The following is a 19,269-nucleotide window of genomic DNA, read 5'->3' as shown; positions in this document are numbered from 1 at the left end:
GGGATTAGAAGGATGGGGAGTCATGCATGATGGCCTGCGACTTAAAAAATCTAGAGCGGGGAGGTGGTCAAGCTGATCAAAGGACGGAAGCCCATTTCCTAATTCCCACCAAGGGACTTTCAACTAAGGCGTCGGTAGTCCACAACTGACTTGCCGTGTTCTTTCCTTCACGTTTCATACTCCCACCCTCTCACCACCCACAAAAGATGGTCTACCTTGGCGTCTGAGAAGAAATTAAATGAATGATAACTTGGTAGGTGGTGGCGCTCATTTCATTTAAAGTATCCTTTAGATACCTCCCTCGATCTCCGTCCTTCCTCGTGCAAAGAAAAACAGCAATGGGCTCTATCCAGAACCAGAGTTTCCCACAAGAGGAGGAGGAGGCCAAGGCCTGTGCTTATGCCTTGCAGCTGGCCACCTCCTCCGCGATCGGCATGGCCTTGAAGGCAGCCATCGAGCTCGACGTGCTGGAGATCATGGCGAGGGCCGGCCCGGGCGCCGAGCTCTCGCCAGCCGAGATCGCCGCCCAGCTCCCCACCGACAACCCGCAGGCGGCTGCGACGCTCGACCGCATGCTGAGGTTCCTGGCCAGCTACTCCCTGCTCACCTGCTCTGTTGTTCCAGGCGATGGGGGCCGGAATGCGAGACGCTACGGGCTCGCACCGGTGTGCCGGTTCTTGACCAAGAATGGGGATGGGGTATCCCTGGCCGCGATGGTGCTCATGAACCAGGACAAGGTCCTCCTGGATAGCTGGTAAGCTGCCATACATGCGCTTATTAGTCATTCCCATCTTATATATATATATATATATATGTTTTGGATGACGAGTTTAAGAGCGACGACGTACTACGGCTTACGATAAATATTTTAGTCCATAGCATCCACCCAATAGCTAGCATGCAGCTGCATGCCCCATGAAAGGACGCTTGAAAAGGTTGCACATGCATGCGGTTGTCTTATCGTTCTTTTTGCTTCTTTTTTTAAATTGACATTTTACAAGCTGACGTTTCTCGCTATATTTTCGAAAAAACAGCGCACCAAACGAGACATTATATTATGCACCATAAACACCATCTACCATCTGGTGGTGTGCCATGATGCCAATTACACATCTTAGTTTCTGTACGCTTCATTCATCGTAGGTTATTTTCGATTGCCATTCGTGCATCTTATGATCTCAGTTTGCTCCTATGGCGCACAGATGATGCGGTGGGCATAAAGCAAGATATAATTTCTCCACATGAAATACTGGAAATCGCCTTGATCCTTCGTTACTGAGAAACACCAAGACTGGCACATAATTCTGAGTGTTCCGTGGTCAAGGCTGCTCAGCCACCTAACTAATACCTTTGTGGTGGCTGTTAAGCCTACTTTTCAAAATTGTTTGTTAGTGTTATTGGTGATTTTATGTTAATTCTGATCCTGTGCGTCATGGTACAAGCAAGCTTAATTATTATTACTTATTATTCATCTAGACCGCGTTTGGTAGGAGTATAAGAAAAATGGAAATACGGAAAGTTATACTAGGCAGTGCAGCTTAATAGATATTGTATGCCAGATTCCATTTGGTTCTAAAGTCCAATTACTTTGAAATGGCAAAACTATCGTTCCCATATTATTATATTTTTATATGATAGAATTAATATTTTAATTATATTTTCAATATCAGATAAGTGTTATAGCATCTTTTATATGATTAATGTAACTTTCTAATATATAATAGCAACATTGAAGAATAATATTATATATTATACATTATATAGAATTTATAAATAATGGACTTTTGGATTAAACGTTAAGACCAGCTTGAACCGAAATCAATATTGAATTAAGTTTAGCTTAAGCTTGAACTAAGTCAAGCTTCAATTATTTTCAGTTTGATTTAAGATTGGAGAACTGATAAATAGACTGGTGTTAGCCTTCATCTGAAACAAATTAGGGTTAAATCAAGCCTGAAACTATAATAAAACATGCACATGAAACTTGATTATACAGTTAAAATTTAAAATTAATTTAAACCTTGATCAGGCTTGGATTGACTACACTAATTAGAGAAAATAAAGCTGCGAGAACCTTCGAAGGGGAAAAAAAAACATGACCGCGAAAAAGCTTTTTTGGTTGCCTCGAGCACTGTGCATGGGCTCAATTCGGCTGACAAGAGAATACAACTAATACAAGCATACTAATTTTTTTATGATACTAAATATTTACTAGAATAAGGGGTGAAAGTGGATCAGATAAATTCATCTGGATTCATTTTCACATTCAAAATTATCTAATATGGATAAAAATTTGAGCATTTGACTAATATTCGTATTTGTATCCATATACATAAAAAAAATGGATATGGATATAGATAGACAACTCTCTGTTCCGTATCTAAATATTTAATTCTATTTGTAACCATATTTAATTATATATAGTATTCATGAATTTAAGAAAAATAAATTATCTTATTAATATACTATTAACTTAATCTATTATCTACTTAGAAATAACTTTGATTATGTGATCATAAAAATTAATTATCCGATTTATATCTGCATTTATATTTATAGTTTCGGTATCCGATTTGTATCCGTATAAGTTTAAAATAAATATGGATATAAATTTTTTCATCCAACTAACATCTATATTTGTATTTGTAATCGTCAAACAAAATAAATATGTATATAAATATATTAGTATCTGATTGAATTTCAACCCTAACTAAAAATCTTGTAGATAAGCAAATAAGACTCATCTTCGGCCACAATGTTTGTGGCCAGATTTCGATGGACCTTGTCTTGGGGAAAAAAAAAAAAAAAAAAAGGTCAACACAGAATGTTGTTATTTGAAAAAATTATAGAAAGAGAAGTACAACTGATATGCATATACAAGAAATTGCATGCAAATGTTTCAGGATGTTCTCCTATGACTTCTGTGCAACTTTAAGTCCCCGTCGTCAACCGCAGACTAAGATTAATTAAAGGCACACTTTTTCACTTGTTTTCATGTTGTACGGTGAGGGCTTCAAGTTGCGTCTTTCGCATGAAAAAAGAAGAAGAAGATTTGTCTTCTTTCACGACGTCTTGCACGGCTCTCAGAGCACTCCAATCCAACTGTTTACATCGCAAGCAAAGATACAACCCAAACCCTATATCAAGCAGGTCCAAAATAAATACTTTATTTTTTTTTTAAACAAAAAAAATCTTGCAGCAGATTTATATGATATCCCAAGCAGTGAAGCATGACCTTCCATAGACATGGAATTTTCCTTTATACATAGCAATTCTGTTTGAAGTGTCAGGTGATCCATATCATACAAAATTTCAATTTAATGTGTTAATGATAACTCTATGGAGAGGATTAGTTAGGTTTTCCCTCCTAGATGGCAGTGAACCTCAAAATGAGTAGATATAACATGACCAAGTCTGACCATCACATGCATTTGACCACCACGCCTATTATATAAATTGAGGAAAGTTTCCTTATTTAATCAATAGATTAACAATTTTTGTATTTTTGATTTTTTCAATTCAATGTTTGGTTGTTTTAGGAACTTCAATCAAGATGCATGGTGTTAAAAATTAAATTAATTTTTTTTTTTATATAGTAGAAGTCATTGGGCATGTGACTTCTCTTGTGGAAGCATTAGACTTGAGACTGCTCGAATGGGTTGGTGGACATAATCGGTCAAAAAGCCGTTTCGCTGGAGCCACCACAACTTCTAGAAGTTCAAATATCGTATTGGAACACCCAAGTTGATTAGTTGACAACATTCAAAATGTTGGCACGTACAGTGCATGCCATAAGAAAAAAATAAGAGTAAATTACGATTTTTTTTATAATTAGGAATAAATTATACTTACGCTCAATAAATTGAGAAACCTATGTTTATCCTTCTAAAATTTATTTTTATCAGACACTTTAACTCATAACTTAATAAAATATTAATCAAACCATTAATTTTAAATAGAATTCAAATATCACATCAATTTTTTTGAAAAAAATAATCATAATAACCTTAAGTGATATAATAACCAAGGACATAAAAAAATGTAAATCCTCTTTTCCACCTAAGGGTTATATGAGGCAAACGGTTTTTCTAATACTGTTAATTTAACTGTATGTAGGTATTAGTTTTATAGGCCATTGTGTGTAAGCATAATAAATATAAATCTGAAAAAAAAAATATAATTTACTTAAAAAATAAATTTAAGAAAGTCCTGGAGGTTCAGCATTGGTTTAGGAGCTTGTGTGATGGAGTAGAGGCACTCCAAAGGGAGGGAGGGAGGGAGGGAGAGAGAGAGAGAACCTTATGTATTCGAGGTCTAAGACCAGTCCCATTTCTGAAAAAACGTATTAGTTTACATTTACCCAGAGAGAAGTATGTGGATCGAGGTTCATCAAGCTGTAACTTTTGCCTGCATAATGCGCTCACTGGCTAAGAAACTTGTATCGTCCGTATTCCACAGGCAACACTTGAAAGATGCAGTATTAGAAGGGGTGATTCCTTTCACAAAGGCCCACGGCATGACGGCATTCGAGTACCACGGCACCGATCCAAGATTCAACAAGGTCTTCAACCAGGGCATGGCGAACCACGCCACCCTATTTGTGAAGAAAATGCTGGACACCTACGAGGGCTTTGAAGCTCTTAAAGACCTTGTGGATGTTGGTGGAGGGCTGGGAGCCACCCTTCATATGATCGCATCCAAATATCCACACATCAAAGGAATCAACTTCGACCTGCCTCATGTGATCTCTGAGGCTCCCGTTATTCCAGGTTCACTTTCAATGCTCGATATATTGATCCTCCTGGAAGAGAGCAACTTGCTTTCAACCTGACTAGTTCTGCAATGATTTTGGTGCAGGAGTGGTGCATGTTGGGGGAGACATGTTCTCAAGCATTCCAAGAGCAGATGCGATCTTCATGAAGGTGAGTTCATCATTCACTTAGATCTGCTACCTATTATTCTTCTTTTGCAAGGGGGTTTTAGACCTCCACACATTAGCGCCTACACCAGGCTTCAGGAGCAGCCCGAGTTCGCCTCGACCGTATCTTGTTGTGTGGGCTGTCAGCTCAGCTCAGAAAGCAAGCTGAGAGTCTGAGAATGAGTCTCAGTTAGACTCAACAAAAGCTTGACTAAATGAAACATTGGCCCATGTATAAAAATATATATTTATATAAGTTCCAATTAGTTTTGTTAAGCTTAGCTTGAGCGCGACCCTTGCTCGAGCAACCATTTTATATGCCAAATGGAGCCCCAGCAGCGCAGGACTTGGCTCGGCTCATTTGCTCCACCACTAAGCCCACAAGCTGTGTGAACTACAAAACGTATTGTACTATACTGATACCATACCGTACCATACTATATCAAATATATTGTACTATATTGGTACCATATCAGTACCGATATTCGGTATGCCTTGCCGTCTCATACCGTACTGTATATTGACATTGCAATAAAATGGTACTAATATGGAATTTGGTACGAGATGATGAAGCTTGGTTTGTAGCGAGTTGCTGACCATCGTTAGATGGTACATTGTCTTGATTATCTTCATAAGTGTAAGTAGACGCTAAAAAGATTGCACCATTAATGGGAGAAGCGTGTTCTGTCATCAAACTTGCAGTGGATTCTTCATGACTGGAGCGACGAGCATTGCTTGAATATATTGAAGAACTGTTGGAAGGCTCTTCCCGACAATGGGAAGGTAATCGTCGCAGAATGTCTTCTTCCGGAAGCCCCAGAAACCAATGCTGAGACGCAAATACGCTACTACGCAGATCTTGCCATGCTGACCTACAACATTGGTGGAAAAGAGAGAACTAAGAAGGAGTTTGAGTCTTTGGCCAAGGAAGCTGGGTTTTCTCGATTCAAAGCTGAATGTTGTGTTCTCAACATTTGGGTGATGGAATTCCTTAAATAGACAGAGAATTCCTGGCTATTGGTATTCTTCTCTGCTTTAAATTTTTTTTACTTTCTTTCATTTTTTTGCTTGTCAATAAAGGGAGGTTGAAACCACCCGGACTACCACAATCATCAAATAAAAATTATTTTACAACGATATTACTCAAAAAGAAGTTCATTTGATAAGGCACATGGCCAAGTTACCCTGGAAGCAGCTTTGAAAGCTTCGCATGACTCCACCTGTGAAAGACCTCCTACGGAATTTTGGCTTTTGGTGAGCCACAAACAGCAATCTGGCTTTCTCAAAGACATATACTACAATTACTGAATGCCATTGATGGTTCAGACTAGGTTCATAATTTTAACGAAAGTAACATAGGAAGCAACGAGATGAAGGTTTCCCAAGTTACCCTTTTTCAAAATTGCCAACGAGGGAAGCCTACTAGCTAGTCCACATAGGTTATGGGTCAGGTCCGCTCTGATACCATTTGTAACAACTCAAGACCTCACCCAAAATGGCTAGTTGGAAGGTTTTATTTATATTTCTTGATTCTATATAAATATCTAATATCTATCCAGTGAATAATCGATGTAGGACTAAACACATACCGCACAATTCTTCATATATATTGCTAAAGGAGCCTCTCTACTTGGGCCTTTGAATTGGGCGTCAGAAGCCCGAGCAGAGACCTCATTTTTTGAGGCATCTGTGGACGTATAGTTCTTGTAGGTCCTAGGACCCTTGGTGTTGTGGAAATAAAAGGTTCGAACTTAGTCCCACATCGACTAGATAGCGGAGAGGTTTGTTACTTAAATGGATGGGGGCTACCCCTTTCTCTTTTTTTTTTGTGAAAATGGCAATTCATATAGCTCTAACGTGAGTACATCCTGCTAAGTCAAAAGAAAGTATATAGTACAATGGGGGCCGGAGCTCTGCTATGGATGTCAACAAGAACTCCCCGGAATGTCGTACAATATAGGAAGCGATCCAGTCTGCAGCCCTATTTGCCTCCCGAAAAGCATGCGCAACCTGATGCTCGCCCAGCTCAACAACCAGCCTGCGTGTATCGCGTATAAGTGGATGACCATCCCCATACCGGTCTGCACCCTGTATCGACTCGATCACCGTCGATGAGTCTCCCTCGATGTACACCCGCTCGGCACCGAGCATCCGACTTGTGTATGATATCTCCTCCCAGGTTGCTCGAAGCTCTGCCCTAACTACGATAAGACCTGGCATATGATGACCCCCTGCTGCAACCAGGCTGCCGCGATGGTCTCTGATCACAAATCCAACCCCTCCTGACCTCTCATCTGCCGCCACACTACAATCAAAGTTCACCTTGAGAAAACCAGAGGGTGGGGGCACCCAAGAGACAAAAACAAACCTGGGCGCTGTAACAGCGAAGCGAGTACCCCAGATGTTTCCAATCGTCCCAAGAGAACACATAGCAGCGCATGAGATCACCTCCCCAGCTTGAAGCACTGCTCTAACCACCACCAACCTTGGCGAGGACCTCCTGCCCTCAAACAAGCCTGCATTCCTGTCCAACCAAATGTGGTAGGCCAGATATGCTCTAAGTATCCCTGCCTCAATAGAACTAGGCCACCGGAATGAGTCTCTCAACAACTACAGCAAATCCTGTACCGACACCACCAACTGAAAAAGAGGGAACTGGTGACCTCCTCCATATCTCCCTAGCCCTGGGACACTGCAAAAGAACGTGCCCAATAGTCTCCTCAATGTGCGTGCACACTTCGCAGCAATGCGGAATCCGCATGCCCCGTCGGACTAGCACACTCCTGGTAGGAAGGCAGCCCCAGAATACCTTCCAAAAGAAGAGCGCCACCCACGGATGGATCCGCATCCTCCAAATCCACCCTTTCTCGATTTGCCAAACTGGCTCCCCCCTAAACAAAACCTGTAGATCCCTCGCGCGCACCCGCGACCGCCCCGTCGACGCCCACACTAACCTGTCAGGCTCCCCTCGAGTCGGCATCGAAAGAGCCAGGACCATCTCCACCAAGTGCTCCCCAAAGACCTTCCGATCAGCTCCTCCCTCCATCGGCCCTCTTCTGAAATCATCATATCACTAACCGTGTGGCCCGCCAATCATCCCGAGTCCACCAAGGTCGACAGACGGCCGAGCGGCTGCGCAGTCACCCAGCAATCCTCCAAAACATCGATGGATTGACCATCACCAATAGCCAATCTAATCTTCGGAAGGACCAACATAGTTCTGGCACATATTTTCCTCCACACCGGTGAGTAGTAGCGAGTAACTCTCACTCCCGGCAGTAGCACCCCATACTTCGCCCTCATCAACGAGGACCATATACTATCAGGCTCCAGAACAAATCTCACGATGTGTCGGGCCGCTAACACCTCTCGCCTCTCCAACAAGGATTGCATGCCCAGACCCCCAAGCCTGATAGGCTGACACACCACCACCCATGCTAACATGTGGATGCCACCTCTGCCTCCATGCCTTCCCCAGATGAAGTTTCTAAGAAACTGCTCAATAGACCTCAAAACCGACACTAGGATGAAGAAATTGGAGAGTAAGTAAATAGGGATTGAAGAGAGAACTGACCAGACCATGGTGATCATGCCCATCATAGACAGAGAGTGTATCTGCCAGCTCTCTAGCCTATGTCTGATGTTGAGCTCAAGTGAAGAGCAGTCCCTACCACGCAATCGCCGGCCTGAAATCGAAACTCCCAAGTATCTCATAGTACCATCCTGCTCACCCACCTCTAATATCTCTAGAATAGAGTGCCTCACCGCCTGTCTGATCTTCGGACTGAAATAAATAGCTGATTTCGAAAATTTGACCCACTATAATGACGCATCACAATAGTCTCGAAGAATCCTACCAATGACTTGGGCATCTTGCTGTGACGACCAGACTAGCAACAAGAAATCATTAGCAAACAATAGATGGAAAATCGGGGGAGCACCTACCACTGACCTGTACACCTCCAACTCCTGAGTGATCACCGCTCGACGCAATGCTATAGACAATGCATCCGCGCAGATAATAAATAGCATGGGGGATAGAGGGCATCCCTTGTGCAGCCCTCCCGAGAGCTCAAAGAAACAAGATGGCGTGCCATTCACTAGGATGGCAAACGACGGAACCCTAACATAGCCCATGATCCACTGAATCCATGTCTCATGAAAACCGAACCCCTGCAAAGATTGCTGCACAAAGTTCCAACGCATCCTATCGTAGGCCCTCTCCATATCAAGCTTGACTCCCATCAAGCTCCTCCTCATCGGGCCCCTACCTAGATCAAATATAAATTCGTGTGCAATTAGGACATTGTCGGAGATATTGCACCCTCTAATAAAAGCTCCCTGCTCTGAACTAATCAACCTCGGAAGAATATCCCTTAACCTAATGGCAAGTATCTTCGTCGTAGCCTTGTACGGGGTGGTACACAGGCCTATCGGTCGAAAATGATCCGGCTTAGAAGCATCCTGCCGCTTCAGTATCAAAGTGATGAAAGTCCGCTGCCAATCAGGCAACTTCACTGCTGTACTGAAGAACTATTGTATGGCCACCGTCACATCCTGTCCCACTATCATCCAATACCTTTGAAAGAACAAGGGTGGAAAACCATCCAGTTCAGGCACCTTGTCCCCCTCGAGGGACCACACCGCCTCTCTGATCTCCCTCTTCGACCACCTAGCTCTGAAAAATTCCTCCACCACCCTCTGAATCGTAGCAGGATCCTCTGACATTTGCCCATCCTCATCCCTAATGACTTTGATCCTGTTCTGGTGCCTCCTGATCACCATCGCCTAATGAAAGAACCTGGTATTCCGGTCCCCCTCCAAAATTCACTGAACCCTAGATTTCTGTCTCCACAATATCTCCTACTGTCTAAGAAGAGAGTCATGTACAGCCAAGTGCGATCTGAGCTCCCCTAGCTCCTCCTCTAATAATCCTCCCCTCTGTGCCTCCTAAGACTGTAACTTGGCAATGGCTTCCTCTTCCTCCTCCGTCTTTCTAAAGATGTTCCCCACTTTCTCACGATTCCACTTCTGCAGCCGCCTCCTGATCAACTCCAACCTGCGGGACACCTGATAAATAGTATCTCCACTAATCGGGGCCCTTCAAGCCTCCTTCTCCATCTCCCAGGACCGAGGATAGCATAGCCAAAACTTCTCAAATCTAAAAGGGGGCGAACTTGGATATGTGCCTCAGTACTCACTAGCAAAGGGCTATGATCCGAAGCAATCCTAGGCAAGTGTCTAACATGACGGTCTGGGTAGCACTGTGCCCACCTAGCTGTGGCACAGACTCTGTCTAATTTCTTCCAGACTTGGGCCCGCCCCTGCTGATTATTGCACCAAGTGAACCTAGGGCTCGAGTAGCCCAAATCTATCAATCCATTAGAAGTAAGAAAGTCTTGGAACTCCTTGATCTTTCTATTGTGAGAGAAAGGCTTCCCCCCATCTTCTCCTGTGAATCAACAATACAATTAAAGTCCCCTGCCATCAACACTGGGTAGCCCTGATTGATCACCTGAGAAGCTTCATCCCACAAAATCCTTCTTTTCCTATACTCAGTACTAGCATACACCGCTGAGAGAATCCAGGAACTCCTATCTCCCTCCGAAATCACCATAAGTACCTCCTGATTGCAGACATTGAAACAGTCCAACCTGCATCGCCCCAGTCCCCAAGTGACAAGAATGCCTCCCGACAGTCCTTGGGATTCCATTACATAAAACACCCATGATCTCGGTAGCACCCTTCTAGCCTTCTGTAAACTCCTTCCGGAAAGTCGAGTCTCAAACAATATATAGATGTTGGGGTTGTGCAACTGCACCAACCTCCGAAAGGCGGGGGCGAAAGAAGGTTTCTCCGCCCCATGACAATTCCATAATATAATCTTCATAAAAACACCCAAGGAGTCCGCACAGCCCACCTCCCTGGAACTGTTGCTGTTGCCTACTGCCCCCTCCATGCTCCCTTCACCTCCTTGAGCATCAATGGATTTTCCCTTAGTTGAAGCCATTAATTGGAACAAAATATGGTGATACTGCTCCTCATAATTCCCTTGTGCCATTTGGCATGCTGAGTTTATGGTATCGGTGCCCTTTGTCGTTGGCTCCCCCTGCTTCCCACCAGAGTCTAGCATCTCGACATCCACCCCCGATTCCCCACTCAAAGCCTTCCCCCGTGACAATCTTACCTTAAGAAAGGGATCATCTACTGTTCGTGCCGTTTGGCATGGTTTGGGTGAGAAGCCTGCAACGGAACCAGATGTGGGCGGCTCCTTCAATCGGACATCGCGACCGTCCTCCGCTCCACCAAGCCGCACTGCCGTCTACCCAGGCGCTTCCCCAGCCATCACCGTTGCCCCGGACTCAGACCGGACCGCTGCCACTGAGAGAGCACGGGCCAACCGCCGTCCGGTTGGCTCCCTCCCCCCTGTCGTGAAGCGCCGACAGCTCCTCTGAATTCATGCACCACCTGAGGAGGCCGGCCACGCGCTGCCACGAACAGTGGGGGGGAGCTCTTGCTCCTCCAGCGAGCGGTAACCACCGGCCGGCCGGCCTTCGAAGACGAGGGCATTGCCCGGCCAGCGACTTGAGAAGAACCTCCCTCCATCAGGCCCACGTTCCTTTGGTCCACAGGCGGACTCCTGGGCCGCTTCATTGGACTGAGGCTCGGCCCACCTGAGTTTGGACCACTACTTGATTTGGGCCTCACCTCAACCCAACCCAGGTTGAATTCGGTTCGACTTGATTCCGGCCGAGAACCAAACTCGGCTCCCGACCCCAAGCCCGAATCGGGTTGACTTGGACCACCCGGTGCGGCACGTGCTCCAGCTTCGGAAACGTCCTTCTCTTGTGTCCTTCGGCGGGCCACCTTGGAAAGTTTCTGCCAACCTTTGAGATCAACCGAAGATCCTGTGGGGACCGGCCTATCTTCCGTCCAACTCGGCTCAGCACTTGGGATGGGCGTCGAGGTCTTCCTTGCATTACCCTCCTTCTTCTCCTTCCTCCGGGGAGCCGCCATGGGCGCCTACCGGAATTCGAGTCGATTAGTAATTAACCACGGTCCGTAGATGCCTTCCTCTCCGAACCCATCTGCCTTCCTCTCCGCTTGTGAGGGAGCCTCTGTGGCGACCTTCCCATTTGCGGTTCCTTCCAGACCATGCTTCTCCGCCATTGAGTTCTTCCCCATCATCGCCGGAAGCGGAAACTCGCAATCCACCGGCGAGTGTCCAATTCGACCGCATCTAGGACATGGAGCAGGGAAGCTTTCATATGTGAATCCCTTCCAAAACTTCTCCTCCCTCCCCTCCGATCTCCCCAACATAAAAGTCCCGGGTGTGAGCGGAGCAGAGATGTCCAACTCGATCTTCACCCTGGCAAACCCGTATTGCTTCCCCTGCGCCGTGAAGCCATCTAGCTCTAGAGGGTTGCCAGCTCTCGCCGCTATCCGAAGAATAGTCTCCTTCTTCCGGTAATCCAGCGGCAAGCCAGGCAGTCGGAGCCATACCACCACCCACTCGATGCCACTGGCCCCTGGGATGAAATTGGGACGCCATCGGTCCACGGCGAGCAACTGTCCGGCCACCATCCAAGGACCATTCCTCAACGCGGCCTCCCGATCCTCTTCATTGGCAAATCGGATAGCGCTGCAACCGTCCGCCAACACGAACCCTTCAGCATCATACGACAATCTCCCGACCCACCGAACTTCCTTAACCACCCAATCCACTGGAATGTTCCGCCCCAAACTCCTAAGCAGGATAGTAGTGTTCCTCCACTCTGGCCGGGCACCCTTCCTCCTCCGGCACCTCCACAACCTCGGTGAATCGGCTCTGCACCACTTCCAGTTCACGGGGGGAGATACGGTGACGGGTCCAAGCCAGATGTCTCGACACTCCTTTAGCAACCTCCGCCCACGACGGACGCTTTGCCTCACTCTATGAGTTGGTGCTGCTCGGTCCTCTGGGCTTTCCCGTCACTAGCGTTGCCGATGACCTCACTCCAGATTCGGCCATATCACACTCTGGAAGCCGTTCGACGGAATTCCCCTGAGGCGCCCACCCTAATCACAAATCTCAAAGCACCGCTCACCCGCTCATCCCTCCCCCTTTCTCTTCAGAGGCGCCTTTTGTGGGGTAAAATCATGCATTGGGAAGAGACTATGAAACCCCCTTCAAAGCGGACAATATCTCATAGGAGAAGCAGTCGCCTCCGCTGTTTGAGACCGGTGGGGACTGAGCTCTGGGGTTCGGAGGGATACCCTCCGACCTCATCACTTGGGATGCACCTTTGTATCTGGAAATTTCGAGAATTTGTGAGATAAAGAGCTTTCTTCTGTTTGTAAGCTTTCTTCAATCTTCTTCACTTATGGATGTAGACCGTTGGCCTTATAAATATCTATCTTCTTTTCTCTCTTCATTTGCTTTGCTGTCCTTGCACCACATCTCTTTGCACAATATTTTCATGGCCAGTTCTCTATCCTGATGTATATCCTGAATATGCATCAAACATGCTGAACTCTAGTAGATATCAAAGCCATAGTAATAATAATAATAATAATAATAATAATAATAATAATAATAATAATAATAATAATATGCGAGCATATTTGTTACTTTATTATGATGGTTATCATTCATATTTTAGAAAATAATAATAATAATAATAATAATATGCGAGCATATAACTTATTATCCCAAATTAATTAGTTATAAATATTTTATTTTGTTATAATTATATGAAAGTTAATTTCACGGTTTGATAATTGAGCTGTTGTCATCTCTTTTGTTTCACCAACTACTCAGATTTTAAAACATTGTTTAAGGTATTTTGTCATCATGGACACGCCCAAAAGGAAAAGAAAATAATAAAAAAATACCACTCACGTGCTACACGTGCCGAGAACTCTGATTACCAACCTTTGCCCTGCCGCCTCTTTCCGCCGACCTAACAACGCAAAAGGACGCGGGAAGACAGCCTGATCCGCGTCATTTCACTCCTCGATTTGACGTGGCATCGAACGTGAGCACTTTTTGAAATTGAGAGAATCCTCGCGTCATTTACCAAAAATAAATAAGTAAATAAAATAATAATCTAATCCTCGCGTCCGCCGTTCCGAACAACCGCGTATTAATTGTATGTGCAGGGCCTGCTAGCGAAGGAATAGATTAGGGTCCGGACTTCTTTGAGAGGTGTGCATGGCGAGAGGAAGATTAGGGGTACAAATGAATTAAATATTCATCCTTTTTCCGCATCCAATTTTATTTGAATAAAAATAAAAATTTAAGTACTCAACCCATATCCACACCTCCAAATAAAAATAGGTATGGATATAAATATATAACTATCTAATTCATATATTCCATTTATAACCTTATTATTTAATTTTATATAGTATTTATAATTTTTTTTAAAAATAAATAATCATATTAATTTGATTTATCATCCACTTAATAATATTTTTAAATTTTTTATCATAATCCATATTTATATTTATACTTATAGTATTCGATTTGTATTTACATTCATTTAAAATAAATATAAATATAAATTTATGCATCTGATTAATATTTATATCTGTATTTAACAAATAAGATAAATAAAAATAAAAAAATATACTAATATCCAATCTAATTTTATTTCAGATACAACCCAAACCCCATAATAAAGTATCAAATTCTCCCACCCACCCTAGCCGACACACCAAAGTCTGCAGCCAAACCGACCCCTCCACAACACCAACCTAAACCACCCACCCCCTCTCTCCGTCTCTAGAATGGAGCGAAAACCATTTTCGCCATTCATCTCCTTTGACATTTGCTTAGCAGTACTAATTATCTCAAGCAGATGCTTTATTACTCTCACAACAGAATATTAATACATATTATAACATTAACAACAAGAAACACACCACTTAAAACCAAGAAACCCATCGATTATATTCACAGTAGTCCCTCACATATATTTACTAGAAAACAAAAAAAAAAAAGAAAAAAAAAACATTGCACGCTCATTGTACCAACAAACTCATGATATGTAACAACAAATATCCATATACTAGAAAAAAAGGGTAAAAAGCGTGGTTCTTTCATCTCATTTCTTTCCGAGACACCGGCGCTTCCTCTTCTTTGACCGGCATGACAACGAAGGCACCGTCGCCGGCCGGTCTCTTTGTCGAAACCAAAGCTCGATCTCCTCAACCTGAGCGCCGAACAACTCCAGCTCCGACAGTCTTCTCTTGCACAAAAGCACTTGTCGGGGCTTCTTCGGCGCCGGCGGGCAGCTGGAGGGGACCGGCGGTATCTTGCTCTCTTCGGAGGTCGGCGTTCGGCACTCATCCACCCCATCCTTACCGTTGATCAATGATGACAGGTCGTCACGATCTTCTATCGGAAACACGGTCACGATAGGCCGCAGAACGAGCTCCGGTGGGACTCCGGAGAAATCCGGGGATGCCGACATGGTGTGTGGACGTAGAGGGCCAGGAAAGTGGCGGTGGGGAACGGCTATATATAAGAGCGTGGAAAGGGGCCGGGAGGCGTTCTTGAGAAGGAAGCCAGCATAAGATTTGTTAAGGGGGCCTCCTTTTATTATGAGCTCTCTTCTTTCTTCCTAGATCTCCTTCAGCTTTTCACTTTCTTGAATGGGCCCTTTGGAAGAAGAGGAGGAGACGCCATCCTTTTTCTCTCCTCCCTCTCAGGTGAAAACTGGTCGTTGATTTATTCGTTTATTGACAGATGCATAGGATGCCGTCAGGGCTTGGGTCATCTTGGAATGGCTATAGATGCTGCCGTAGCTGCGCTTCGATGGGAGAAGGTTGGGCCCGATGGCACGTGCAAAGTTGTGAAGGGGCTTGCTTGCATAGGATGCCGTATGGGTTTTTTTTATATAAAAAAACTATGATTAAGGATGCATGGAGAGTCGGGCTGGCCGTGCGTCAGGGCACCTTTGCACGTGGGAAACCTGCTTGGTTTTCAGCTCCGTGTTTGACAAGTTTCACTGGCTGGTGACAAGTGGCGACAGCCACAGGCCACAGCAATCTGTTCAGCCGTCCTTTTGTTCCTTCTGTTCTGGTTTTGATTTAGTGCCGCTTAAAGCCTGTAAATGGTCCACTGATCCGTGACCCACTCAACCGACCTATTTAAATTTGATTTAATTATTTTGTAAAACCTATAAAGTTGGATCGAATTATAAAATTGGATCCGTTTCATTTTCTAAATCAGATCTAGTTTTACTGAATTCAGACTATATCTGATTCGATTTGATCCATTTAAAATTTAGATAATTTTAAATTTTCAATCCTACAAATCCGCTCCGACTTGATTTGATCAGAATTTGTAAGATTATTTGGACCCGTAGATTGCAACACATGGAGATGTAAACAAGTTTTGAAGTTATGGATAGATTGATTTAAACTGGGTCCGATCCAAATTCAAATCGGACTCGAATTTTTATTAACATGCCAAAGTAATTAAAATTGATGTGATTTAGAAGGATTTTGACGGAGTTTGAATAGTGGCCGTTCCTTGGATACCACGTGAACACCATGTCGGATGGGTAATTGAGTAGGTAAATGAGTGGCAGGGCATAACATTTTTCATTGTTTTAATATTTTATCTTTCTTAAAATTTTTCATCAAAATAGTATCTATTTTTTTATTAATAGTTGGACATCAAGTACCACCAGTGTAAATATTTGTCATAGATACTATAGTATGTATATACATCAGCCAGCCCATGAGCAAATTTAGGTACACTGATGAGTGGCCCATATATAGGTTGCCCCGTCAGAGAGTTTCTTTCTATGGCCATGTACCCAATACCCGTTCAGAGCAAGGCAATTAAGGAGCACCAAGCCCCGCTTGAATTAACCTCAGATGCCTCAGATTTATGTGCCTTTTTTACACTTGCTCCTACCACCTCATCATACAAAGATGATCATTTGTAATAATGTTTGGGCAAGTAAAATCAATTCTTATAAGATCGATGGCTCTGATTCGTTCAATGTATATGCTAACTTTGCTGGTCTAGAAATCACTGATCCATGGCGCAAAGTGGCTCGAGCTAAATTACATTCCAACTTAGATCACGATAAGCTGTAGATCTGGATCATAAAGCCGTCAAGATCGAGTAAAGCCAACAATCTTGTAAGCACATACAATTCAATCCAAAATGGTCATGCCGTAGTTCATATTGTGCTAATAGACCATAATCAACAACATGTATATAGCAACCGAAGCCATACTAAATTAGGCTCAGCACAATATGACTGCAAGTAAAAAAAACTAAAGCTACGGTAAGTTTTAATTTGAGTTTTATTCACCACGGCCAAAGCTTTTAAGCTTTTAAGCTGTTAGCTTCTCAGTCCTCACTGTTACAGTGTTATCAGTGGACCATTGACGACAATATTCACCGTCCTACGCTGCATGCTTTATTCGGTGGGTCGCGAGCGGCCTTTATCGCTTCTGCTGTCATGATTTGGAAACGAAGTCGAAGGCTTTAGACCGAAGCACGGCCAAAAGGTGGTTCTTCGACATGATTAAAACCAGGTGAGAGGCGTCCATGACATGATTAAAGCGCGCAAGTATGCATGAATCGGCTGCAGCAGTTGATTTCGGACTCGTGCCTTCGGCATTGGTTGTTGGATGATGCTAAAAGAACCTCTATGACGTTTGTAGTTTCGGACCCATTCGAAAGGGGGGAATATTCGGTAGATTACTCTAAACTTATCAACTAATAAAATATCCAATGCGATCCATATCCATTTCAAAAAGAAAAAGAAAAGCATGCAATCTAGTATGAATGTGTTCTACCTAATTGCACTTCAGTCAAGTGAGCTAATAAATATACATCATTCTGCTTTTGAGCCCCGTCTCTGTGTCTCACTCACTCGCTCACACACACACAACACAACAAAGGAAAAAGAAAAGAATAGAAAAAAAAGCTAAAGGTGTGTTGTGAGGTCGGTCTCACCTGTTCGCTAGATGCATGCTCTGGACATGACGGAGCTCAGTAGGAATCCTGATAAGGGTTTTTAGAGAGCTCGACGACTTTCTGCGGGAGTCGGGGTCCCAAGTGGGGCCAAAGTTTAGGAAATTCTAGCCTCCATCGCTATTTTGAGAATCTCCACCCTCAAGTGGATTGCCATCACGGCCAGATAACCCTTTATCTTCTATCTTCTACGTTGAATCACTGTGACACCATCACTGCTCTCACTAAAACCATAGCCGAAACCTCATGACCAAAGTCGAGGTAATAGCCCTCCCACCTTACTAGCTAACATCCTCTCCTCTTCCATCCTGTGTGAAAATCTCTGTTGACAACCTGACTTCGATGAAGAACTGTGGAGTGATTGATTATAACCCTATTTGATTTTGATGAGCTCAAAGCATTTGAGTATATCTTATATTGTACTAATGAATTCAATCTAGTGTTTCAGTCAAATACTTGTAAATTTATGGTTAAGTGTCTCTAGATTTGGTTCAATACATTTTGGATAAGTAAAGAACTCAATTTGAACCAAAGTCTGAGACTCGAGTCGACTCCGGAAGATTACGAGTCGACTCCAAGCGTATCAGAAGCACTGGCACAGGCTCGAGTCGACTCCTGTACATTACGAGTCGACTCCGACTGAGAACAGACAGACGGACAGAAAGATCCATCTCAGAACCTGTCAACGAGTCGACTCCTGAAGAGCGCGAGTCGACTCCGATGCTTGCCGAGTCGACTCCAGGGTAGTACGAGTCGACTCCAGGGAGTTACAGACAGAAAGACAGAGAAGTTATTTTGGACCCTGAGAGCCGAGTCGACTCCCGAAGAACTCGAGTCGACTCCGATGGTTGGCAGGTCGACTCCAAAGGAAGCGAGAGTCGACTCCCAGTGTGATACAAGGCAAAAGTCAGAGAGCAAATTTCGGACACTGAGAGCCGAGTCGACTCCCGCAAAGTTCGAGTCGACTCCAAGACAGCGCGACCCCAAAAGACAGAAGACGGTATTTTCGTCTCTGAGAGACGAGTTGACTCCAAGACAGTTCGAGTCGACTCCAAGGCAGCGCAACCCCAAAAAGACAGAAGACTATTTTTCGGATACTGAGAGCCGAGTCGACTCCGAAACAGTTCGAGTCGACTCCAAGACGGCACGAGTCAAAAGACAGAAGATCGGGAGTTCGGACTCTGAGCGCCGAGTCGACTCCCAGAATTTCCGAGTCGACTCGAGTGAGCAAACTTGAAGAATGCATCCCTGGATTCCTTACGTCGAGTCGTCTCCAAAAGTGCCAGGTCAGCTCCAGACTTTGGGGAGTCGACTCCGGGTTAAGTCGAGTCGACTCCCAGTCGAGACAGCACTTTAATTCAAATCC

General features: G+C 44.2%; 3 protein-coding genes across 3 annotated transcripts; 1 reads left to right on the top strand and 2 right to left on the bottom strand.

Annotated features, from left to right (window-relative positions):
- The first annotated feature begins 291 nt into the window (after window positions 1–291).
- Window positions 292–6,057, top strand: LOC103716997 (caffeic acid 3-O-methyltransferase-like). Its single transcript, XM_008805219.5, has 4 exons — window positions 292–754; window positions 4,459–4,769; window positions 4,858–4,922; window positions 5,621–6,057. Exons 1-4 carry the CDS (start codon window positions 339–341, stop codon window positions 5,915–5,917), a joined length of 1,089 nt encoding a protein of 362 aa, XP_008803441.4. The 5' UTR covers window positions 292–338; the 3' UTR covers window positions 5,918–6,057.
- Window positions 6,058–11,941: 5,884 nt separating this feature from the next.
- LOC149768048 (uncharacterized) lies at window positions 11,942–12,502 on the bottom strand. Its single transcript, XM_089929911.1, has one exon. It carries the CDS (start codon window positions 12,500–12,502, stop codon window positions 11,942–11,944), a length of 561 nt encoding a protein of 186 aa, XP_089786037.1.
- Window positions 12,503–15,006: 2,504 nt separating this feature from the next.
- Window positions 15,007–15,375, bottom strand: LOC103717011 (cyclin-dependent protein kinase inhibitor SMR1-like). The gene has a single exon (XM_008805236.2). The coding sequence runs from the start codon at window positions 15,373–15,375 to the stop codon at window positions 15,007–15,009; it is 369 nt and encodes a 122-aa protein (XP_008803458.2).
- Window positions 15,376–19,269: the final 3,894 nt, after the last annotated feature.

This window comes from Phoenix dactylifera, chromosome 3, assembly GCF_051530095.1.
Source record: "Phoenix dactylifera cultivar Ajwa chromosome 3, Ajwa_hap1_PhDact_Kaust_v1.1, whole genome shotgun sequence".
In the NCBI taxonomy this organism is placed as follows: domain Eukaryota; kingdom Viridiplantae; phylum Streptophyta; class Magnoliopsida; order Arecales; family Arecaceae; genus Phoenix; species Phoenix dactylifera.
This window is presented reverse-complemented; position numbering and strand designations above follow the sequence as displayed.